Consider the following 25,792-nt stretch of genomic DNA (forward strand, 5'->3'; position numbering starts at 1 on the left):
TGGGTAATTGTCAACACACAGAGTAAATTTAAAGTACATTGTAGTGAGGTAAATTTTTCCTATAAAACAGATTACAAAGGCAAAAGTTGTGTTAATTCTGAGAGGGATTGTCAGCATCTTTGTGTAACATTTTTGCTTGATTAAATCTTGAATTTACAAAGTTACACAGATTTTCAAGAACAATGCATCAAATACTTTTCCCCCTATTTTCTGTTCCTGAAAGAACAGCCTTAGAAAATGACAAACTGAAATCAGGTACTGTTTGCATTCTCAAAACTGAAATGCCTATGATATTGATGGGAATCCTTGTAAAATTGGCAGCTTTTAAAGTGGTCTTAAGAATCTTGCACATTACAGGATTGTATCCAATATTTTGTCTGCAGTCATAGATGAAAGCTTTGTATTTTATTAATGAAAAAAATCATGGTTTATTAATGCAGCTTTGATATTAATTAATTCTGCTTCCCTTTCCAATGTGCTAAAAGCTGTTATTCCCCTTTTTCAGAAGCTTCTGGAACTGAACAATCTTCATTCTCTTATGTCTGTGGTGTCAGCACTGCAAAGCGCACCTATCTTCAGGCTGACCAAAACTTGGGCTGTAAGTGTTGCTTTGACTCTTGTCCCTTCTGTCTTACTTGAATTATGAGGTTGTTTGGAATTTGTCATATTGTGAATTCTGGTGGAAGATGTTTTTATGTTCTTGGTTTTGTGGTACTGTGGTAGCAGAAGTAGTGGTTTGTTAGATGTTTTGTGAGAAGGAGAGTTTCAGCTGCATCTATTTTCCTGTAAATTTCCTGTTTTCTTGTGTGTTCTAGAAGCCACTGGTTTATATGCTCAAAAAGTTTTCTGTTGATAAATAATCTTAGAGCACCCTTTTGCAGAATGTGTATTAGTGTCCCCTTATCCAAAACGTAGTGTATCATTTAATTCGTTACCTAAAAGGAAGGAAAAAGGCATGGTACAAATACACAGGTGGTAATTTTATGATTATTGTGTGCTGCATTTCAATTTTTATTTGTTTTAGAAATCAAAAGTATCGGTAATTCTGTTTTCAGAAACTCTGCCTCTGAAAGGCAGAATTTCATAGCAGAACTTAGAGTAAATTTAAATATTTCTTTAAAGAGGAATATACAATTTTAAGTGATGTCTACTGTATGTAATATTTACCTAGAGAAAGGTTTGGGTAATTCTCATTGGTTAAGTATTCCACACACCATGGATCACATTGACTGTTCAGAGCTTATAAATAAAGATGGCTGTTCTTAAGATGGCTGTTCTTAATTTGACTTAGACCTAAAGAGGTGCTAGGCTCTTTGTAGGCATACTAGTTCAAAAATGCAATACAATTCTCAGTGCTGCTGACAAGAAAACAGCAAAATTATTTTGGTGTATTCATTTTTGTCCTTTTTATGTTATTTTTTTATTAACAGCTAGACTTAAAAGCTAAGTAGTGCAAGAACTGGAATTTTCCAGGGGAAAAGGTATATGAAGGAATGTGCTATGGAGCAGCTGTCTGTTGTCAGAAAGGACGCATTCAAGAAGCCAGTGTACAGTGCCATAATTCTCCACCCCCTCCAACTCAATTGGCTTTTAAAACCGTCTTAAAAATATTGCTGGGGTTTCTTAAACCAGCTGAAACAGGAAATGCGTTCTTACAGCTACAGTTATGTATTTTATGTTTACTTTTCAGCCCCCTGTGACTAGGATTTTTGCATTCCTAAATGTTTTTCTAGTTTTCTGTAATAAGTCTAATAAATAGAAAACATGGATTTAATATCACAATGATTTATTTTCCATATACCTTTTTCGGAAAAGTTTTGTTATACTTTTAATAAGGTACTGTTGAAATGGCACGATTTGCATTTATTTAGAGCATTTTTTGTTGCTGTTTGTACTTTAAAATTCAGAGGATTTTTAGCAACTCTGCTAAGTTATAAGAATGTTGGTGACTGTATTAGAACATACTTTTTCTCTCAAAATTTAATATTGCTGAGATTATTCAAAACCGATGTAGTTATATGATAATCACTGACAAATTAGTCAGAAATAATGGTGATATCTTTTCATAGCTTAAGACCTACTTCAAATTGACTTTTTTTTTAACAGGTAGCATGTTTTCAAACATTGTGCTGCTTTGGATGATGATAATTTTTATCTTAACTAGACTATGCTTTCCTTTACTCTGGGCAATTCAACAAGTTATTGATTGCTAGTTTTGTGTGGATTTGTAATTGAAAATTTTATGATCTCCATTTTCTCTGTAGCTTTTGAATCGGAAAGACAAGACCACCTTTGAGAAGTTAGACTATTTACTGTCTAAGGAAGATAATTATAAAAGGACACGAGAGTACATCAGAAGCTTAAAAATGGTGCCTACAATTCCATATTTAGGTGAGTGTGAACAGTTAGCTTATTTATCTGTAGCTCATTGACAGACGAGTGCTAACGTATCATGTTGTGCACCTGAAGAATGCTGTATGTAGAAGAATGGTTCACTCCATTTCATATTTGGAATAATCAATCAGGCTGAGATTTTTAGGCTATACATATATTTACATACTTTTGGAAGGAGTTATTCTCTCAGGTGTTGAATAAATATACGTGTAATTCAATGCAAAGATGTATTAAAAGGGAGACCTACAGTTAAAATGCTTTCCGGTCTTGATATTGTCTCCTTTTCCTTTGTGACATGCACCAAGTAGCCATTTGATGAATTAGGTTTTTGGTCAGTATTTCACCTGGAAAGATTTCTGCACAAAGGTTATTGTTGATGAAAGTAGTCCAATATAATGAACTTATTTTTTGAACTTATAATGAACTTATTTTCTGGCTTTATTAGTGATTTAGTAAGATGCTAAACAGCAGCTAAAAAGAATAAATGTTTTTAAATTGCTGACCCTGGATAAAAAGTGCTCAAGAATTCTGCTTAGCCTACTTGGGCCAGAATTGCTGTGTCTGTTTTAGTAACCCTTAATGCCTCAGTAGATTTATCTTCCATGAACACTTGCACTCTTGCTTTAAACACACGTAAGCTTGCATGCATAACACCCAGCTGGCAGGATTTCTTCAACTCTGTCCAGTACCACATTCTTTTGCTTGAATTGAACATGGTAACTTTTTCTTTCACTAGATAAACCCTACCTAGTTCCTTACGCAACTTGAGGCTACTCATGACATTATGGACTTCAGTCATTATCTGTTGCCTTCACAGTAAATTTTCAATTACCACCCTTCCAAAAGGAAGAGTCCTTGGATTACTTAATCATGCCTTGTACAGATGCCACTTGGCATCCTTGACAACTTGCCTGGGCAGCATTTCAGTCCTGTATCCATTTTTAAAGGGAACAGGGTGCACATGAAGTGTACTGCCTGCAAAATTCAAGATAGAAATGCAGGTTGTATTTTATACAGTTATTTCAGGAAGCTTTTTGTGCTCTACTTAATAATTTCTAAGATTTTGTTACCTCAAAGTTTAGTAGCAATCACAGAGTAGCAATCATGAACTGTTTATTGTAATGCTAAGATTATGCCTTTATTTGCGCTGGTTTGCTCTTTTATATGGAAAGTCAGGATTCTTTTTTCCTGTTGTATGTAACACTGTAGAATTTCACCTTCTGTTTTACTGTTCAGGTGTGAGTTGTCTCATAGATCCTTTTGTAATTCCTATCAGTCTGCCCTTCTCTTTGCTTCTCTGTTAGTAAATATCATTTGTGATATCAAAAATCAGCAGATTTTTGTTCCTGTTAATTCCTGTTTTTAGGTCATGTATGAATAGGTCAAGCAGCACAAGTCCTAGATGATTTTAGGAGTAACTACTGAACATAAAACAACTGAATGAGAGTGACAAAGTGTGAAGATTTGCAGAGTTCATGGGGATTCTGTTTTGTGCTGTAGAGCCTCTTGTATCACTGCAAGAAAGTTACTTAGTTGTGAGAGAACGATTCCTATTTCATCTGTGGAAGGCTGAGATTGTTTGAAATGAGCTGGAGAACATACTGGGAAACTAAAACTGCCGCTTAAGTTTTCCAGGTACCCCGGTTTATAGAATTGGCTCCCAGCCTTGTGTAAGAAATGTTTTAATACTGTCCAGTTATTACAAAATCACTCCAAGCCACTTTTATACAAGATTTAAAATATTTTTGAAATGAATGTGTGTGTTACAAGCCTAATAAAAGACTTGGGTAATGAAAATGAAAGGAAAAAATCTGCACGTTTCCTTCCCAACCCAACTGAGTTCCAGGCTTGAATCTGAAGTTCTGCTGGTCTATAGCCAGCCTCCTTGAGACTTTGAGTTCTCCTGCACATGTTGTATCTTGTGTTTCATACATGAGAGAGCCTCTCCCTGCTGATGGCAAAGACTAGGCAGTGTTACTGTTCTTGTAAAGTAAGGCTTTCCCTGCATTCTAAGAGGTGCAGTTGGACATTTTGTGTAACCAGATTAATAATATAGGAGACAATTACTGATGTGTTTCCAATCTCAGGCTATAATATGAGAGACTAATACATTCCTTACTATGTTTAAAAGTACCATTTAAACAACCAACGGTTGTTTTGTTTTCAGGCAGCTCTTTCAATTTTAAAAAGAGCAAGAGAAAAAAAGTAAGAATGGCAAGGCTGTGATGTGGACTGTTGGAAGTGTTTAGCCATAGTGTGATTTAAGAAAAAATAGCAGTCACATTGTTTTGAAAATTCATGGGTGTAATTGCTGACAGCATTTTCTTGTCTTCACTGCTGGTGATCTTGTAAGTTGTCTACGTATGTTACAGAACAAACAAAGTTGGGTATGATCTTATAATCTATAGATTTATTGTGCTGTTTGCTTTTTTTCTGTTTGGAATACAGAAGTGGGGATAATTCTGAAAACTCTGAATAATAGAACAGTTTCAGGAAAGAATTTTTGGAAATGTGTATACAAAAGAATAACTAGTTGTTTTCTGAGATAACATCAACCTTGTGACAGCGTTTTGTCTAAGTGCTCTAGGTGGAGCCCCACTGTTTCATTCCTGATATATAGATAATGTATTAGTTTGACAGCATTTTCTTTACTCTTTACTTTTTACTTTTCTTTACTCTTCTGAAAAAGGCAGAAATACTTCAAAAATTCAGAAGAGCAACCTCAGTTTCCTATGGCACTTCTTGAAATGGAGATTTACAGGAGCATTGAAGTTGTTAGAAATCTTCTTCATAGTGCTGCAATTCTCTCTTGTATAAACTCACCTAATGTGCTTTTGCTAATGATAGGAAAGTGTAGGGTATGGGATTTTTAGACTGCAGTGTTGCCAAAGATGTACATGTGGGGAGCAATGAAGTAATGTAATTGAAACCTTTGGAAATAATTAGGGAAATAGGAAAAACTAAGGCCCTTCACAGTTTGTAGTAAAGTCATCTACTACAGTAGGTGGACTGAGTGCAAACCAAGTTCTGTTGTGTGGATTTTCTAAAAAAATAAGCATAGTGGAATCTGTGATGTACTTGCCAATAACTTCTCAGTGTAAGTTCCAAATCCGTAATGCTTAATTATTTTTGATGTGCTAGGCTCTGTGTTTGAAATTATTTTATGTAAATACGCTAATTTTATGTAAAAAATGAGTAAGTTCTGTTCTCACGTGTGGTATCTCCAGGTAATCATGAATAGACTTCTGTACATATCTTTTTTTAATTACATGGATGAGTATCTAGGAAAATGACTCACCTTTTAGGTATAAAGGTTACAAAATATGATTTTTTTAACAAAAGACTGTCAGCTTGAATATGGGTTTAAAGCCTATACTATGAAGATGTATTCCCAGCCATATCTCCAGCTACAGAAGAGCAGCTGTAATGGCTTTTCTAGGGAATGCCTCATTCTTGAGAGCTGCACAATGGATACCTGAAGTTCTCTGCATCCTTTCCTCAAGCCAAGCATGAAGTAGCCTTAATGCTACTAACTGTAAGAGCACTGCAGCCAGGCTTTAGGGCCAGTAGGTGCGTTTAATATTTCTAATCTAAAATTTAAATATTTTCCAGAATTCAGTAGACAAACCCATGGAAGATAAAGCTTGAATACTGTTTGAAAAATTAGAGTGTTTCATATAACCTACAAAAAGTTGTTTGTCCTTGGGCTGTGTGGAAATTCTGCATTTCTCCCAGCTGAAAATTGTTTTGGTTTTTATGCTGCAATATTTAAACACTTCACGCGCGTGAACAGCGGCTGCATAGCAGAGTTTGTTTGAATCAGAGGCGGACTAATGTGTAGTATTCTGAACTACAAGAAGATGAAATCTCAACATATCAAAATAACATTTGTTATTTTATTAAAGATTACAATATTACAGGGGTAATCTAATATATTAAAAACCCTACTTTCAGTTATATACAACACATGCTACATCACACATGTATGTGATGATGATCACATGATTACTGTGGTAAAGATGTGATGAGGTAATCAGGGAAAAGTACGCAAACACACACAAAAACGCGGGCATACAGGCTGACCAAAAAATATGTTGAACTCCTAGAGGCTTTTACTCTGCCTCCTTTATGCATTCTTTAACTTGGTATTTTTTGTAGTAGCCGCTGTCTTGTAATGGGTCTGTTAACAATCTCTTATAGAAATCTATATGAGAAGAATATTAGAATTATGCCAGTCTGTATTTCATAAGTGTGACTGACCTCTAAATATAAATGAGTAAATCTATTTAATAATTTGACAGAAATGTTATAATTGTGAAATAGGTTAAAAATAACTTCTTTTTGCTACTGATAAGTTCTCTATATAATTTTTAACTAAAGGCTAAGGCTATTAAATAGCTTATAAATTGGTATCCATCATTTGCCTGCAAAGTTGGATAGACCCTTTAATTTATATCCAGCCATTTCTGATTACAGAGGCTACACAGCAGGTAATCACTGAAGTCAGGTACAAAATACTGTAACAGTTGTGTAGTATAACATGTTGGCTGTGGAGCACATAATACCTGTATAAATCTGAATTCATTTCCATAAGCAAATAGCTACTTCATTTTGGTAAGAAAAATAATTTTTGTTTTTAATCTAAAATATTTGAATTAATGGTGAATTTTTATAGGAGCAGCTTATTTAAATGCCCATAGTGAAGGGAAAAGGCCAGATTTATCAGGATCATAACAGCTCGAGTATCTGCTTTCAAAACAGAATTATATAGTACTAACTTTATTCACGGTAGTTAACAAAGATTACATAATCATCACACTAATGTACATATACAAGCTACATAGTTCAAAGGATATGATTCCTGTGTCAAATCACTGCTTAAAATAACAACAACAATGATGATAATAATAATAAAACTCTTGCTGTACAGTTTGTAATATTTCCTGTATTTGAGAATATTTATACATAACATACAAAAATACTTAAATGTGGTGGCAATATTTTTATCATCCAAACTTAATTTACAGGGAATAAAAACCAGGAAGTTTATCTACAGTTTTCATCTAAACTGCAAGTTTTAATAGTACCAAGAGGCATTCTGAATGTTATTACAGTTAGTTTTCTTCAGCTCTTTTTCCTGGGATGATTCTTGAAGATATAATATACAAGCCCTCATATTTTATCAATAAATGTACAGTATCTTACATTTCCTCATTTCTGAAAAGATAATTTCAGGTAATAACATCATAGCTTTTTGTGATTTTAAGAACAAAAAAGCAAACCAAGAGAAGAGTTACTTCAGTGAAATGTGTTAGGGTTAGGTCTTATCATCATAACAACTTTCTTTAGTGAATATGATCCTCCCCGGAATTCAGCCCAGTAAACACCATCCTGATATCGACTGCGGTAGTGTCCTCCACGATACCAGACTCCATTGAGATTTGAGTGAGCACATGCATTGTACCACCATCCTCCCTTCTGGTAATGCGCACAGTTACCTGCAAAAGAAAAAAAAAAGCTCCAGTTCAGGCTGGGAAGTAAATGAAAAATCTTTAAGCAAGCAAGCTAAATACAAAACTTCATTGTTTTTTTGGTTGATTAGTTGTTATGGGCCTTTTTTTAGTAACTGTACATTTAACATGTAGATATCTGGTGGTACAAAGTGAACTTCGGCTTCTTCAGGAACCAGCTAAGTAGTTAGGTTCTACAGATAGAATCCTTGTTATTTTTTCTTGCCTGAAAATCAGCGTGTGTTACTGTCTCAAATAACCCTTCATAGCATATTTTACAGACCCTTGTCTAGCGTAAAAACTTTCAGTTTTGGTGTTACTATGTATAAGGGTTGACACATCAGTTTGTACTTCATAAGGTACTAACTGACAAATCCCTTTGTAAGTGCAATTTTTTGTTTGTTTGTTTTGTTATGGCTTGTTGTTTGTTTTTTGTTTTGTTTTGTTTTTAAATATATGACCATAAGTATTTTTCCTTTTTTAAAGAAAAAAAGAGATAAAAAAGGCGGGGACAGGGATGTAAAGGTAAAAATGGCAAGGCAGCTGAGAGGGAGCTCCTACCTGTATATACATCATGGTCCCGGTCTAGCGTGGTGAACTGTTTGCCATTGTGCCAAGTGAAAGAATCTCCTGCGTTGCCGTTGTAGCGTCCCAGTCTCAGCTTGTAGTACTCGCTCTCAGGCTCCAGTCTGAAGCTGGCATACTCAGCAAATACTTTTCGACCTGACCAGTCTTCCATTGTTATGAGCAGTTTGTAGTTGCCTTGATTTGTTAACCAGTAAATGTTTTCTAATCCAAGCCAATATTCTCCATCAATATTACCAAATCCTTGCTGTAAAGGAAGCCAGAGAAGCGTGTTAATATCCTGTATCTGTGTTAGTGGTAAATCCGAGTGTATTCTTAAGTAGAAAACTGCGGTAACTTATTTTATAGAGACTTCCTCTTCTGGAAGGATAAACACACAAGTTCTTTTTCTAGTAGGCTCTTGGCCAGACTCTAAAATCACCCTTTAAATTAACTTCATCAGTATGTTTTAGAGTGTTGAAAACATTAATCAGCTCTATTGTCCTAACCTTGTATGTCTCCCAGTTTCTGAAAAAGTTGACAGAGCCATCCAGCCGTCTCTGAATGACGGTCCAGCCACCGGGGTCATGCCGTTGGTCACACCAGACCTGCATCAGCTGGTTTGTGTTTTCTGGTTTTACAAGATAGATGGAGCTTGTGTCATGGCCATCTTCCAGTGCTTGTAGACAGTCTCTCCAGGGCCCTGTGTCAAAACAGAAAGGTTCTGCATCAAACTGCTGTTGAGCATTTCTTTAATGCAGGGCAGTATTTGAGTTGGTAGCTTTTTATACTAGATTGGTTTCACTGAACAGCATATTTGTTTTTTCTTTTATTAAAGGATGAGTATCCACCAAGTGTTTTCAAAAACATTCATTTATTGTAACTTTATTTCTGGAACATTTCACAATGAATTACTGATAAAGGTAGATTAAAAAAAAAAATTAAGTCAGCTCTACTGGTACTTTTACCATCAATTATATCTTCGAAGAAACTAAGTATGAATGACACCATAGATAAGTAAGAATTTCATTTAGAAAACAAAAGAGTAAGTTTGACCTTGATTCTATCTTTGAGAAATTCAGCTTTTTAGTTCCCCAAAAATGTCACTGGCACAGACATTAACAGTGGAAGCAGCAACATAAATTCAGACTGTCAGCAGATTAATAGAAGACATTTACTATTTTTCTTGTATTTTGTTCCAGTTATCATTGCACAGGTTGGCTGTGATGATCAGGTGGTTAGTACAGCCAGGAGCTTTGGCTAATGTTGAGAACTCAACGCATAGTATGGGAAGGACTGGATAAACTATGGGTAGACTTTTTCCACTGGCTGGGCAGTTGTGGTGGTGGGTTTTGTTTGTTCTGTAGGATGTTGTTTGTGGGTGTCTTTTTGTGGGTTTTTTCTAGTTCCCTCCAGACACCTGACTAAAGCGTCATGTATGGCACTCGTTTTAAGGACAGGGTTTTTTTCAGATGTGCCTTGTGAATAGAGAACATTCTGGAGGATGAGGAAAAGGTATTAAATGTTGCTTGACAGAAAAGAAATGTCAGGAGAGGGGAAGGAGGATACCCTGGAAATAAAAGCTTAATTAGCTTAACTTCAGTAGTTGTAACACGCTTGAACAAATAAAAAGTTGCAGGTGGGAAAAGGAGAGAATATTATAATCAATTTGTGCAGAAGAAACATGAAACTTTTTTTCTGATAAGTTATGTGATCCAGGGAGAAGAAGCGGATGTGAAATCTTATCTTAGAATTGTGGACTGCCAAAGGGACTTCCGGAGATCAGTGTGAAAAATTGCTGGATAACCAGCACTTCCTCAGGGGGAGATCTGGGAGTTCTACAGGGTTGCAGACTGGTTCAGAATTAGTGTTTTACTTCTCAAAAGTGGGAAAATGTATGAGGATAGATCAGCAAAAGTATTGTGCACCTGAAGCAACTTTTCCGTTCTGCTGTTTGATAGTGAATCCTCGGCTCCAGTTCAAGGACTTGAAAGCACACGGAGGGTGTGGACCAATTAACAAGTTTACAAAGAGTGTAAGGGAGGAAAGGGGAGAGGTACCTCACTTCCAGAAAGAGAGGGGAATACTATTCCAAGGTTGAACCAACTGTGAGATTGAAGTCAAAATGCAATTATTAGAGAGGCCATGGTGTATTGTTCCAAATGAGGTGTAGTAGACCTGATTTTCTTCTGAGAATTCTTCTTTACATAGTAAATCAGAATCATCATATTTCTGGCAGAGGTTTTTCATGCCACAGTACAGGCTTTGATGCACTATCTTTGGCAATACTGTGAAAATACTAGCAAAATGTTTTAGAGACGTAAAACTTAAGAGACTCAATGCTTACTCGCTCAAGTTTCTTTCATTGTATTTCCATGAAGAAACAATATGGGGGTAGTTTGGTTTGGTTTGTTTTTTAACAGACGGCAGTTACATTATTTGATAATCCTAAAAAGTTTATTGATGTCCTTTGGAATATTTTGCAAATAGCCATGAAATATATGGAGTTCGGTTTCCCTGCAATACTCTGTTTCAGTTAGCTCTGAGTTCAGATATCTCTGACTACCTTTTTTCTGAAGAAGGTATATGTTGTCCACACAATGAAGAGCAAACCTTTCTTGTATGGAACACATAGCTGAACTGTTCTGGGTTTGGTGTTGTTTTAAATGTGGCACCTCAGGTGAAACTAATTATTATTTACTTGTTATATTGTTATCACTTAGATCAGTTGATCTCTAATGTGATTTCACATCATCAAATAATGCTTGTGGCAGAACTCCTAAGACTCTTAATAAGGGCTATATAATATCCCCTTACTATTCCACCACTTGCTTCCTTTTGCACCTGTCTAGAGCACAAGTGCTCCATATAAGGTACAGAGGAGATACTTATTCCTTTTTTAATTACACAAGCACATTATCAGATGTTAGATCAACAAATTTGTAATAACTTCACACGTTTACACAGTGTCAGACTTCTTCAGATGTCATGAATTGTAGCAGTTCAGTGTTGAGCAAAGATAAATAAAATTTAGATCACTTGATTAATAAGATTTTTCTGAAAGTCCTTTATCTCACACATGTCATACAAATGATGGGTTTGTCTTGGCAAAGTAACATGAGAAAAATCTGTGGGGATAGTGTGTTTGTCTTAGACATTCACAATTTTTTTGCTGACTTTCTGTGTTTCTACTACAGCATATATGTAAAATTCACTAGCTAAATAAATTCTGATGGTATTTTTGATATTACAAATAAAATGTTGCCCACTGCATATTAGCATAAACTAATGTGAATGTATCAATAATATTACTTACCTGATGGTTTATCAGTTGAAGTTGGAATACTAGTAACTGTAGGCATGGTTGGTAAGGTAGGTGGCAGAACCTTTAAGTTCTGATCACTTTGAATCTCATTTGTAGATATCTGGTTATTAATGCGATTGTACGTAGGAGGCTGGTACACTTTGATTGGTGGTTGTGGAGTTTGTGGCAGTGGCTTTATGGATGGCATTCTTTGACAATGTTCCTCCAGCTGGGCAATTATTATTGTCTGATTATTGGCAATTGACATCAAATGTTGATACTTGTGCTCTAAGTCTTTGTATTTGTTTGCAAGCTGCAACATGTCTGCGGTTTGGTTCAAAATCTTATTTTCAAGTTGAGAAAGCTCTAAGGCGTTGTCACGTTTTCGGATAATTTCATGTAATAGCTGCATGTAGAGTTGTGTGACACGAGAATTCATATTTCTGCTCTCTTTTCTTAAGAGTTTAACTTCATTAACAATTCCACCATCCACCTCTACCAGTTGCTGGAGAGTTTCTATTTGTCTCTTTTGTTTGAGAAGTTCATTGTTAAGTAACTGTAATTCTTGTTTATTTACCCTGTTTTCAAGTAGAACTTCAGGCTCCTTAGAGTTAACACAAATGGCACCTGTCACTCTCTGCTGAGGTACAATAAAGGTGTAAGTGCATTTGTCCTGTGTGTCACTGGAACGCTTGTATCTGTTCATATAAATGAATTCTTGAGCCTTTTCCTTGTCATTGCCTTCAAATTCCTGTGTTTCACTTGTAATAACTCCCACAACAGTTACTAGCATTAAACAGATGAATCTTGTTGTCATCATGATCCTCTAGTTCTGGTCAAATATTCTTCTGCAATGAACTTCTTAAAATCTGTTTAAAATAAATTTAACAGTAAAGGAAATCAGTGTGGATTTACAAATGATAATCTCTTCTAAAACTTATAAAATAGTAGATAATAACTATGTGTGCAAATGAGGTCTTTTTGATGTCCAGCATCAACTTCTGTTGACTAAAGTGGACATCTTGGAGAGTAGTTCTATCTTTCTATGGTCAGAACTATAGTTAATTGTTGCTAATTCATCTAAAGCCTGCCAAGAATATAAGCAATAAATACAAGGATTTGAAGAGTCCTTTCTTCCACGCAAGTACCACAAAAATTTCCAAGATTGGCATTTTCATTTAAATATTAATTACTTTCCATTTCCTACAGTTACAAATACAACCTCTAAATAGAAACAGAATGTAAGTTAATATGTGTATTAATGCTGCTAAAAGTTCTAAAAGTACCGAACAGTTAATTTGCAGTATTTTATAACTGCAGATATATTGCAAGAGATACAGCTTAGGTGACACGTAACAATTTTACTTTTTTCAGCAGTATTGAACCTCCATTGCTTAAAAACAAAAAAGGAAAACCTTACTTTACATTGGTCCTTAAGTTAAAAAAACTACTACTCAGATATTATAGGCGGTAAAATCTGTTATTTTTCTAGACTAGTAGAATTTACAACTGAAACATTTCCTGTGACTGTCACTGGAGACACTGTCTCTACTCCCAGCCTAGTCATCTCACTTCAGAGTCCCTTCTTGAAAGGGGAAAAATAGCTGCATGTTGGTGGACAGTGACGATGCACGGTGATCTAAATCAGCTGGTAGTGTCTACTGGCATACTGCAATAGTTGCCCTTTGGTTAAATTACCCTAATTTAGTTCTCCGTGCAGATTCATATTCAAGCTGAGGCTTGCACAATCTCGCAAAAAATAAATCAATACCAGAACTTTGTAGGCAACAGTAGACTTGGAAACATGGGCTTAGCATTGTCACTGCTGCCAGAAATACCAAGAAATACCACTCTCTTATCAGCTACTTGAACAGCACTTTGATGCCATGTATTTCTAAAACATTTTTGTTGTTGATTTTTAATACTCGTGTATATGCAACCTAGTTTTCTTAAATAGAATAAATGAAAAATGCAGTATGGAGTTTATTCAGTGTATAAAGAGAGATACTTTTTAACCAAGGTGGTGTTGCCATTGTGTTTTTCTTTGCTTGTAAAACATTTATCATGGAAAAATCATTCAGTAAATATATTTAAGTATAAGTATACAAAAAAGTATTCAATATTAAAGTGTCTATTACCTTACTGTTTGGTCATCTTTAGTACAATAATTTTTTAAGATTACATGAAATGGTGATAGTAACAGCTGTAAGAAACTGGAGTGAGTCCAGCTGAGTACACCCAGCATGGATAGCTGGAGGCTGGCAGACATGATGAATGAAGAGTAGCAGGAAGAGTGAGGTTTGTGTAGCCTCCAGGTGAGAAGGTAAAGAAAGAAAGACATGTTCAACTACATAATGGGTATTTGTAAGGAAGATAAATTCTTTTTGGAAGTGCACAGTGAAAGTATATGGTGGATACAAACTACCTCAAGAAAAAATAGGGTTTTTTAAAAAAATGAACTTCATTGTGTGGGGGACTGAGGACTGAAGCAGTCACCTAAACTGTAGAATCTCCGTTCCTGGAAATACATGAAGTTTTGATTTAGGTAAGGCTATGAGCAGAATGATCTAATGTTGAAACTAGACTTGCTCTGTAAGATGAAGATAAGGTCCCATCCAATCTAAACTGGTTTATGATCCTAGGCAGCTGCTGACTTTTAAGAGACTTTTTTTTAAAAAAAATTCAAGCTAATGATAGATATGCATCCTTTATTAATCATTCTGAGATGAAATATAGTTGTCATTCATATTTTTCTGTTTTTGTGAAATAAAACATAGATGTTTTTGTAAAAGATTCAAACAAAGTGAGCAGGACTTAATCCTTCTTAAAATTTTTGGATATATACTTTTGCCTCAGTTTCTTATTTGGAATGAACTCATCTTCGTTTTGCAAGTAGAAAGGAGTTGTGCTGTACAGAACTTCTCAAAAATCTTGAAAACATGTCAGATAAAAATCTGGAGTTTGACACAGTTTCTATAAGTAAAGCAATGCTATTTGGAGCCCTGGAAAATACAGAACATAAATTCACCCCAGACAGCTTTAACTTGCATAATCAGCATTTGCACAGCAGGTCACACTTGGAAAACCTGGCAGTTTTCCAGGCCTTGTGTTCCTGCACAGATGACTGGTTTTGCAAATGTCTCTTGCATATAGGTGTAAAATAGTTTTATTTTGGAATTTTAATATCCTTTTTCCCCCTTCTAAACCTGTACTTATTGTGACCACTGAGAAGAAATTTTTTTTTTTCCCCTCAGAGTTCACTTCTGTCTGTTATAGCATCTCATCTTTGAGTATGGCTTTGGGGTGCCCATACTTTTCTAAGCTGAAGAAAGAGCAACATCTAACAGATTTTTCTCCCGATTTTTTCTAAAGGACTGTGTAAGAAAATAATGGGACAGAGTTCATCAGCCTCGTTATAACCTATCAGCTCAATGATCCTCTAGTCCCACTGCCTGACCATGTGGGTGACCCCTGTCTAGGAAGCCTGTTCTAGGGTCTGACCAGTGCCACCACTAAATTACATCAGCATAATTAGACCATACTGAAATGTTTCTCTGTCAGGATCTTGCCTGCATGTCACCTTTTCTAAGATGTTCTTATAAGAAAAAGAAGTGGAAGGGAAATGACTGGTTAGAGAATGCCCCAGTACAAACAGAAACAAGAACCATACTGTCATCAGCTATCCTCCTTCCTGCAGTCTGTAATATGATAATTTTTTAAGTCTCTTACTGTCTGTGTTTATTTGGTCACAAAGAAAAACAAAAAAAAAAAAGTGGTTTTTTTGCATATTGTGAAGGACTACATGAATAAATGGCATTCCTTCCTTTCCGCAGTTGGATTAAAATGAAGTTCATATGGTCGTTTGAACAACTCTCAATGATTAATCTTTCAGGGACTAAAAAGCTTGCTGAAATGGAGAAAGTAGGGAGGGAAGCCAAAGAAATAATTTTAAGGAAGGATTTAATACCTTTTTTTAATACCTTCCTTTTGAGTAGCAGAACATCAGATTCTTGGGACATTAGGATTCTTTCCCATGTGAGAGGAAGATCATATCTGATGTCTGGGACATTAACTTTGTTTTCTCCAGTGCTCAGTAATTGCTGATACTCCTTGTACTTCACTCAGTTCTTCTGTTTCTCTGGCTCTCTTCCGCTTGCCCTCTGCCAGTAGCTCTTCTGCAGTGGACTGGGAGGAAACTATATTACCAGGGCCATATTTGTTCCCAGTGCAAAATTCCACTTGGGCAGCTGTAGAGTTTTGAACCTAAAAGCATGCTTGCAGGTTTGAGACAAATTTTCCTAATTACTGGAAATGCAGCATTGTCTGTCTCTTATCCTCATGCATACTGACAAAACTTTAACACACAAGCATACCAACAAAAAACAGGTGAACAAAGCACACTTAAAAAGAAATTATTTTGATTAAACATCAAATGGAGCTTCCAGTCAGTTTGAAGTAATTTTATTACTTCATTTCTAGATTCTGACTTTTCAAGACGCATATTCATAAAAGCAGTTTTTGTAGCAAGTGAGTTGGGGCAAACTTGCCCTAGTGCAGATGCACCAAACCTCAGTTTTGTGTATGTCTACCCTACTTGGCAGTATATTTTACTTTTTATACAGGCAAAATACTTTTTTTTCCTGTTTGTCTTTTGATTGTATAACTGCATTAGTGTGAAAATGTTTGGCAGCATTGTTGTGTGGCAAATAAGTGTAGCAGCTTTATACTCCCTAGTCACGTAAGTGCTTTTAGTTAAAATTTTGGCTTGTATACCGGATGTTTGCCTATCTGTGTATATAATTGGAAGTAGGTGGTTTGCTTATTAAATGTTTATCCGAGTAAGGATGTTTCCAGGATCTGGTGACAAAAGAGGAAATAAACTTTCTGAAAGGGATAGTGGATGTTTCCGCATTTGATTGCATTTTCTGTCCTTTAGAGAGAAAATGCAAATAAAATATTACTTTGGGTTTGCTTTGAAAGATTTTTCTGTTCTGTATTGTCTTATTTATATGCAGCTTTTCATTAGTCAAAATGTGTTGCCTTTTGATTTTTATGAATATCTTGAAATTTATGTACTTCAACAAGATTTTAGTATTTTACAATATAAAATTATACAAATGTTTCACAACCTATTGTTTAAACACTGTCATGATCCTGAAATTATAAAGGTAAAAATATTTCTACATGGAAAACGTTACTGTTTGTCAGATGTTCATTTCTATTTTCATTCAACTTGCCTTAAGAGGGAGCATTAAAGGTAGCAATGTCGGCACTATGGTCTTTTTGGGTTTCAGCTACTTACAGTATGCATGATATTGGATAATCCAAACTGTATACCTTTTTTCATTATTTGTTGGTTTTGATGTCATGCCTTGGAGGATCTTGTTTTTACTGAAGAGACTGGTTAACTGTCTCTTTCAGGTTTTATGAAATATCTTGCCTGTGGGATTCTGTGTACAAGTGAAGGTCTGTCTCCATCAGATGAAAAATATGACTTATCATAACAATCACAGAATCATTAAGCTTATCTGAAAATGCTGCCAGTAGCTTTTCAATGCTGTGACTGTTTTTTGTTGAATGAAATTTGTTCATAAAAGAGACACTTGCCTTTTTACTCTGAAAAGAAATGTGTATATGAAAGCCTGAGTATATAGTGTCAACACTCTCACATCTAGATCTCAAGTGGTTTTGCAGTATTGGGTCTTTCAACCATTGAGAGATTGGCATTTTGTGTCTAGGAGTTTATACCATATCCTTTTTATACCTGTGCTGTTCAGTGTCCTGCAAAAAGTAGAGCTAAAAGAGTGGGAAGACTACTGGATGGTGGCTGAGCACTGAACTTTATTATGTATTCCTTAACATTACAAGTAAGTTTAAGGAGGAAAGGTTTTGATGCTTAAGACATCAGGTGTACTACAGCATTTTGGAAAAGTACAAAAGCAAAATAATCTGTGAATCTTGTGTGGAAAACCTCAACTAAGACAAATGGGAAAAATAATTCCCTGGATTTCATACCAGAATAGAAGTTTTGTATCTTAAGTTCTATTATTATTAATTACTTCTACAGATACGGAACATAACAGATCCCATAACAGTAGGTAAAAGCAATAGAATTGCTTCTTGCTGCTGCTCTTGTATTTCTATGTATAGTAAACTGCAACAAAGTCAGAGAAACACAGGTATGACGTTGTGATGCATTGATCTATGGAAAGGCAGCTTTTGAACACGTGATACGTGACACTCTGGCGACCCTTGGAGACTCCTTTACAGAGAATGCAATTTTCTGTGCTAAAACTCAGATATTATAACAAGAGCATTTCTGAGGATCAATAGCTATTTGGACTGCAGTATAGTTGAGCTTACTGCAAAGGTAAGAAAAAACACTACCTTTTTGGTTTGTGGAACTGATAGTGAGAACCTGGTATATGATTCAGAGAGCAGCAAACTTTAACAAGCTAGAAAAGATCTTTAGTGGCTTGTATGCTGCAGCTGAGGAACTAAGGAGGCATTACTAGTTTACTGGGCTATGATAATTATTGTAAACAAGGTGATGAAGTAGGTTTCCTGTGTACTTACTATTAAGCAGAATGCTCAGAAGCTGTCAAAATAAAATAGGATTCTCCATTTAAGTAATGGTCCCTTTGGGATAACAAGTGTTATTCTTACAATAATCATTGTCACTCAGCCTCCCTAAAAAGGCTCCTAGAGTACTAAGGAGTACTTATGTTAATAGTAAGCCTACTATATATTAACATACCTTAGAAGTTAATTTCAGGATTGTAGGGGTTAATTTCTTTTAATATTTCACTCTGTTTTCTGTATAGGGTTTTATTTTTTTGGTGTGGGTTGGGTTTTTTGGAGGGGTTTGGGTTTTTTGTAATAGATGACCTCCATTTAATTTAAGAGTGGATAGGCAAGGTCCAACACTCAGCATTTATTTCCACCTCTACAAATTGCTCTGACTGAGGAAGGGCTTACAGTCTAGAGGCTGGATTGTTACGAGTTCGTGTAGTTCCAGCGTGCCAGAACTGAGTGCACTGATTTACTCTCACACATCAAAGCCTTTTAGAATATCAAGATAGGTGAAAAACACATATGTAAAAAGGATAACACTCATATTTTCTGAAGTAGTTGCTTTGACTATGAAGAAAAAATGATATGGTACATACAGATGAGCTCATTCAGCTATGCTAAACTACCATTACAAAATTCAGCTCTGTGGGTTAATCAGCTCTTTTGTGCTGATCATATTTAATAAAACGAGGCTAGGAGTCCTTTTGATGGGCTGTCTTTTCCTCCACACCTCTGATATGCCATCTTCTGTCCAGAGTCCTCAGGCACTGAGGCATATAAAGGAAGGCATGTTCACAAAAGGCATGGTGTTAGCTATGACGGTATTTATTCTCTAAAAGATAAACCACTGTATTTTATTGTGAATTCGTACATAATTTGATAACAGTGCATTCTAAAGAAGAAATATGAACAACTAGCAACACATCTTCACTGTTTAATACTTTTGTCTTTGATATTAAAAGGTCTTTTTAAATTAGTCCAGTTTTACATTTTCATTGCATTATAAAAGCAAATGAAGCAAGGGTGTTGAAAATGTAAAATCCTGCTATGAAAAAATCAGAAGGCTTGGTTTTGCATTTTTTAAACAAATCTTAGGGTTCTGCTTCTGCAGAATCCTTTGATAGCCAGTGTTTGTGGACTTACAGTTAGCTGGCATGTTCCAGGCACCAAGCCAGTAATATGATCTGGATTTCACAACACCATTGTGATAAGACAAGCATGAATTTTTTTGAATCTGCTTGCTTTCCTACTCCCTGCCCCTTGTCTTAGAGCTCATGCTCTGTTTTTACTCCTTCACACATTTTCTTCCATGGAATTATGTTCATTTATCCTGTCAATTTTTACCTCTCAAAGGTAATATTCAAACTTAATATGAAATTTGCTCTTTTCTAAGAGGAGGGACTCCCACTGCTGCAGGGTTTCTTTTAGAATAAACACACTTTAATGACGTTTAGATGAAAAGTATTGCTGTGAAAAACCTAGATAGTGATTTTGTTTGTTTGTTTTGTTTTGTAAAAGGAAACAGCAATTCACAGTGAAAATACAGTCTATAATATGTACACCACATACAGTAAAAAAAACTTTAAAGCAGATTTACTTTAAGTTTTAAAGTAAATCTGTAGGAAAGGGCGGATACATAGTACCATGCAGTGTTAGTTATGAAAACACAATACTAAACTGAATTGAACAATTTAACTCCAAACTTAAAGAGGGAATCACTTTTGTGGTTTTGCCAACAGTTACTTGCTTCCATTGTAAAAAGTGCCACACTGGCATTAACCAATTAATTCCTTTAAGATACTTGTGTTAGAATACATTCTCTTGTCAGATTTTCTGCCCACTTAAAACTGAAATTTTAGTTCAAGCACCAGTTCAGTTTTTTTAAAGGGTAACGCTTTTTCTACTGAGGGGAATGGATGACTAAAGCAACACTTCAGAACGAGAGTGTCTTCATGAGGTCTTGAGAACTTTTGTTTTGAAATACTATCAGTTGTTGCAAGAAAGTGCAGAAGATTATGTATCTTTTGTTGCCATGTAACTTTCTTCAGGTTTTGGCAAAAGCTTCTTTAGTTACAAGAAGTACAAATTTTCTTCTTGATTACTAAGAATTTTAGTTGTGGATTGTTCTTTGTGCTTTAATAAAGTTCTGTCATAGATGTGGAATGTAATTACTGAAAGAAAGCACTGCTTTTGTTGTTGCTTCCCTTAACAGCGGCCTCACCTTATTTTCACTTAATCCAATCACTACCAGAAAGTGCTCATACTGTGTGTGCTCATATGTGTGCATGCACATTGTCCATAACAGCCTTTAAAAAGATTCATATTTTAATAAATGTGACTCATTTTAAGCGTGAAAAATAGCAGTTAGATCGTGTAATCGTTTGATGAATACATGAATGTACTCATAAATGCTAGTTTCTTTTTTAAATTTTTTGTGAAATACTTCAAATATTTACTTTATAGACTGTTAAAGTATCAGAAAGTTTTGTATTTCCCTGATCAGAAATGAGTGTAAAAAAGACTGAATGGAGGTTTCATGATTTTTAAGATAGTCCTTTAGAAAATAGTATGTCCTAGAAAAATTCTTGGATGGCAAGTTTAAAGAAGTGTGAAGACCAAAGTTACGTGCAAAAATAAGCAAGATTTTTTTAAAAAAATAAAATCGTATTCTTGAAAATACTATCAAGACTTCACTGCTTGGCACGTAATGTCTCCGCTATCTTTGCAACTTTAATTTCACTATGTGACGGATTTTTGTTTGGCCTCAGGGGTGGTTTTTTTGAAGTCAAAACCAGGCTTGCTGCCTTATCTTAGGGAGCAGTGCTACTCCGATAAGCTCGCACTGGCGGGGAGGCTCCGTCCCGCGGGAGCTGCTCGGAGCCGCGCGTACGGACCGGCCGCGCCCGTCGGGCAGCGCGGGCACTGCCCGTCCTTACCGCGTCTCGCCGCCTTCCTGCCTCCGCTCCTCGGCCGCTCCCGTCAGCAGCTGCCGCCGCGGCCCCACCGCGGTGACATCGCCTCGGCGACCCGCCGTCCGCGCGTGCCGTGCTGGGACCACACGGGACGTACTGGGGAGAGAGGCGCAGTTCTTTTCCTCTTCTGCGTTTTTCTTGTTTAGGACCGTTCTGGCTCGTCAGCCCGGCCTGCGCCCCGCGTCCAAAGCGGTACCTTCCCGCGGGGCGCTCGGCGCTCCCGGCCGTCCCTTCAGGCGGCCCGGAGCAGCCTCATTTGAACCCCTGCTCTTTGTGGCAGGCTTACCCCTGCCGGGAAAGGGGGAGAGAAGGAGAAGCAGTGGCGAGCTGCCGGGCGCTGGTTGGACGGGCGGGCTGCCTCCGCCCCCGGGCCGCCGCGGCGGCGGGGCTGCCGGGAGGAGCTTCGTGCTTCGGCCGCGCCGGCGGAGCCCTCCGCCCTCGGCGTGCGGGACCGGCCTCGGGGGAAGCCGCGCTTCAGCAGCGAGACAACGCTAGTGCCGGGGTTAAGGGCGAAACTGGGGAGACCGCCAAGAACGGGGGTCCGCTTTGTTAGGTCAGGCGGCAGTGAGGGTGTGTAAGTGCACGGGACTCGGCCCCAAAATGTCGGGGGCCGGGGGGCACTTCCTGCCTTAGGATCTCGTCACAGCGTGCTCGGGGATGCGGAGATGGATGTTCATCCCAGGCACTCGGGCGGGCCCGAGCGGAGCCAGCAGACTCGCTCCATGTAGCGCTGAGGGGCTCCTTTCCGAGTACTTCCTAGGTCATCTTTGTCAGGCAGCAGCTCGAAAGCAGAAATAATGAACAGTAAAATTGTCCAAATTCAAACAAGCTCGTAAAACATTCTAATGCAGACTGAGAATTCATTATTTGGCGGAACCTCAGTGCATTTTGAGTGATTCTTCATAGTAGTCCTGGTAATCTAAAGCCTGTTTCTCATTTGAATGCTGGGCATTCCTGCAATTTTCCTAGAACCTCTCTAAAAACTTGCTATTATGGAACTCTCTGTGTGAAGAATGTTTTCGGTTATTAGCTATTAGCTCCGGGTTTGAAAAACGTTTGTTGGATGAATGTAAAATATGCCTTTATAACTTGCTGGGAATCTTGCAAAGAAATTAGCAAAATTAAAAATGGAACTTTGCAACATAATTTTATTATTATTGCAGTTTAGGAAACAAAATGGTTGTTTCAGTCACTGTATATTATTGACGTCATAAGAAAGCTATATCATATTGTAATAATGGGCTTGTTTGCAGTTTGTCATTTTGAGGATATTTGGGTTTTGTAGAATTGGAGGAAACCAATATGAGAGTGCTTGAATTAACCAGAGGAAAAAGAAAGAGGTTTAAAGATACTGTACTAAAACTAGTTCTGTTCAAGTTAAAATATGAACAAGTAGTTGTTATTGAAATGATAAATTATTTCCATCATAAAAGTGGATGTCAGAAAAAAGCCCATATCTAACTCTATTACACTATCAATTCAGTATGCCTTAGGCTTTTTAAGTTTTTTGTACGTTTCCTTTATGACATGTGATTCCTTCAACTTACTGTTATGTTTATTATTTTCTGTTTTAACTCAGAAGCTTATTCTGTTCTAAGGAGAGAGGACCACTGACCGAAGCGACCATTTCAGTACTAGTTAGGAGCATATTCTGGATGCTTGGGATTAAAGCAGTCCAAAGCTTTTCCAATGTACCAGTTTTATACTGAAAAAGCTGGCTTAATAGAACCAAAAAGTGATAATTCTGTTAATTTTTGACAGATTTGGCAATATTTCCATTAAACTTTCTTTCAACATGTGTATGATTCACACTCCTTCCTTCCCAAGGTGCTTTTTCAGCCTGGGATACACAGAGCTGCTCAGGGGAGGGAAGTGGGAGCAGGAAGAGCGAAGGGGGTGGGTTGCCATGAGTGTTTGTCAGGATATTGGAGTGGTTGTTTCCTGTCGTCGTTTCCTGATGAGTTTCTCCAATTACTTAGAGAGCTAGATAGGTGATTCTCTAGCTAGGTTACTACTTGGGTGGAGTATTTAGTTTTCATTTTAGAATTAACAGTTTCAACTCTTTGGCTTTTGTAGGAAAATGCAGGTTTCTAACTTGAAGTTATGCCCCGCAGCACCAAGGTTCTTGAAAAAAAATAATTCCTGAGTATGAGGCTGTTTATTTAGGCCCATGGTTATAAAGTATCCATATCCACTTTTAAGCTCTTTAACATAGTTTAGGTCTATTGATTTTAGGGCACTTAAATAAGTGCAATTAAACGCCTAAAATTTTTACTCGGTGAAGGAGCCTAGAGACTTTTCTTGTGGTGTATTTTTTAGTCTTTAGCATTCTCGTATAGGTAATTACATTATAAATAAAATATTTGAAAAATCAAAAATAGCCAAACTGTTTCTTTGACTGTCCTCTTTGCTGAACAAGAAACATATTTTTACACAAATCAGCCTTTTCATTAAACACTGAGTGCCTTTTGGTCTCTTAAAAGCTGTCTAAATAACCTGTTCCTGTAAGCTTGTGGTATGGGTCGTTCCAAATAGCATATGACAAAGCTTATTTCTTCAACCTGCTGCAGTTTTGTGTACAGGGAAAAAGAAAAGCTGTGCTGACTTGATAGATGACAGGGAGCTTTTTTTTGGATGTGCAAGGTGTTTGTAGCATAACTGAATCATTTGGATAACTTTAGGCATTTGCTCTTTGGGGAGGACTGAAGAGAAGAACGGGATGTGCCTTTGTGTGGGCATTCTACTTGCACCAGATGGGCATACCTTTTCTTGGATATATAATACTGTGCGGTGCAGTTCACTGGATTTTTAAGAGGCTTTAGGCTGAATGATGTGATTTGCAAAAGATCCCATAGTTGATTTGTCTTTCATACTGAGAATCTTGGCAATCAGCTTCCGTTAAAGTCTATGATTAGAGGATAAATCATAGCTGCTAGCAGAAAGATACTAACATCCAGTCATGTCTGGCTGTGAAGTCTGACAGTTGTCTTCAGCAGGGTAATGGAGTTGGCAAGGAGTGGTTTGAAAGACTTGGCTTTGAGAATGAGTGAAAATACTATAAAATGTCTGGTCATAGAAATTAACTTTGAGTCATTGATCAGAAATTCAAGGTAAGCAGAAAGAGATAAGAATGGGCCAGTCTTTAAAAGGTAAACTTTGAGAAATCAAACAGATTGTCTTTCCAGACAGGGTGCAGTTCAATTGCCGGACTCATTTGCCACAAGATCTTTCAAACCCAAAAGTTAAGAAAGGAAAAGTGTTTTTGTAGGAATAGCAGGAAAAAGAAAAAATGGATGGATCCAGAGAAAAAACATTGTAAAGAAAAATTACCACCCAGACTTAAACCCAAAAGTGTTTACATAAGATCTGTCTCAGGAAGTCCCTAACCACCACTTGCTGCTGAAGGGAAGCAACATCTGGAAAACAGCTATTGTACCTTTGCCTTTTTCCTATAGTCTTTATTGAAGCATTTTCTGCTTTCTGACATTGGATAGCATATGTTTAAAAATGTTAAAATGCATCACTCTTAAATCATTTAATCTCCTATAATGTATTTTTCCTGATTCATGGGGAAGGTATTAGGAAATAGCTGGGTTTGGGGGGAAAATGTGAAAAATATTTGACAGTATTCTGGAGAAAATCTGATTTGTTTAGGAGGAAAGCTTTGGTAGAAAGCTCCAGGCAGCTTCAGAATTTTTCAGCCTGTTTCAGCGGATAACAAAATGATTTGAACCAGTCAGAGATGATTCGTGGTACAACTTCTTGAATGTAATTCCAGTTGAGTTCTTGGTAGCATTTTCTTTCACAAACTGGTATCTTAGCTTGAAAGCTGCTTGGGTTTTGCTGGACTTACTGATCTGTTTTTCTGTATTGGGCTTCATTGCTGCAGTGACAAATGTGGGATAGTTAATTCCAGTGGTTGAATAGGGTGAGGATACTCAGGAAAGACCATGGGATCAACATCAAATTTTAATTTTCTTAGTTGATGTTGCTGAGGCGGATTGAGTCAAAATAAGGTGCCCTCTCTAGCTCTACATTTTTATAAGGCAAATTTTGCTTATATCTCGTGATAAAAGAGATTTCTTGAAGTACTTGCTTTATTCACAGTTAAAATCAGGGTCCATTGCCTGCTTGTACATATAGAGCCTTCCTGCTGCAGCAAATTAGTCCGTATAACTACTGTACTCCAAACTTCCTTCAGTCACAGATATGCAGGTATAGGCTAGCATTTTTATCAAACTTGTTGTAGAACAGTAGAGTTGTGGCTTGACAAGACCCCTGCAGATCATCTGGTCTACCTTCTGTGGAAAGCAGGACCATAAATTAGGTTATCCAGTGTCCAGTCAAGCCATATCTTGAATATTTCCAGCAAGGGAAATTTCTGTCCTCCTCTGGGAAACCTGTTTCAATATATAAGTGTATTTCTGTCTTCCTCTGGGAAACCTGTTTCAATATTTAAGTGTATTCTCCGAGAA

The 25,792-nt window shown here is 36.9% G+C and overlaps 2 protein-coding genes across 8 annotated transcripts in view; one reads left to right on the forward strand and one right to left on the reverse strand.

The window, feature by feature from the left end:
• RALGPS1 (Ral GEF with PH domain and SH3 binding motif 1) overlaps nucleotides 1–25,792 on the forward strand; it is a 75,852-nt gene that overhangs the window by 12,293 nt on the left and 37,767 nt on the right. For all 6 annotated transcript variants that reach the window (XR_010723520.1, XR_010723519.1, XR_010723521.1 and 3 more), the window contains exons 9-10: nucleotides 506–598; nucleotides 2,265–2,391. Coding sequence is in view for 3 of the 6 variants with exons in the window: in XM_066201263.1 (XP_066057360.1) it covers nucleotides 506–598; nucleotides 2,265–2,391 (220 nt within the window). In the remaining 3 variants the exon portion in view is untranslated. The remainder of the gene's footprint in view (nucleotides 1–505; nucleotides 599–2,264; nucleotides 2,392–25,792) is intronic.
• ANGPTL2 (angiopoietin like 2) lies at nucleotides 6,277–21,622 on the reverse strand. 2 transcript variants are annotated; one of them, XM_066201265.1, is made up of 5 exons: nucleotides 21,282–21,622; nucleotides 11,785–12,641; nucleotides 8,978–9,171; nucleotides 8,466–8,736; nucleotides 6,277–7,892 (listed from the first exon to the last, which is right to left on the reverse strand). In XM_066201265.1, the coding sequence occupies exons 2-5, from the start codon at nucleotides 12,590–12,592 to the stop codon at nucleotides 7,693–7,695; spliced, it is 1,473 nt and encodes a 490-aa protein (XP_066057362.1). In that variant the 5' UTR covers nucleotides 12,593–12,641; nucleotides 21,282–21,622; the 3' UTR covers nucleotides 6,277–7,692. The 2 variants fall into 2 exon arrangements, with proteins under 2 accessions (XP_066057362.1, XP_066057363.1); XM_066201266.1 differs by lacking the exon at nucleotides 21,282–21,622 and adding an exon at nucleotides 15,740–15,817.

The sequence above is a fragment of the Chamaea fasciata genome, unplaced genomic scaffold, assembly GCF_029207755.1.
Source record: "Chamaea fasciata isolate MVZ Bird 193981 ecotype frontalis unplaced genomic scaffold, bChaFas1.0.hap1 SCAF_20, whole genome shotgun sequence".
NCBI lineage: Eukaryota > Metazoa > Chordata > Aves > Passeriformes > Sylviidae > Chamaea > Chamaea fasciata.

Coding starts and splice junctions, on each gene's coding strand:
- ANGPTL2 (XM_066201265.1), bottom strand. CDS start 12,592: ATGATGACAACAAGATTCATCTGTTTAATGCTAGTAACTGTTGTGGGA. Junction 8,737..8,977: donor GAAACTGGGAGACATACAAG/GTTAGGACAATA, acceptor CTTCCTTTACAG/CAAGGATTTGGTAATATTGA. Junction 7,893..8,465: donor GGACCATGATGTATATACAG/GTAGGAGCTCCC, acceptor TTTCTTTTGCAG/GTAACTGTGCGCATTACCAG.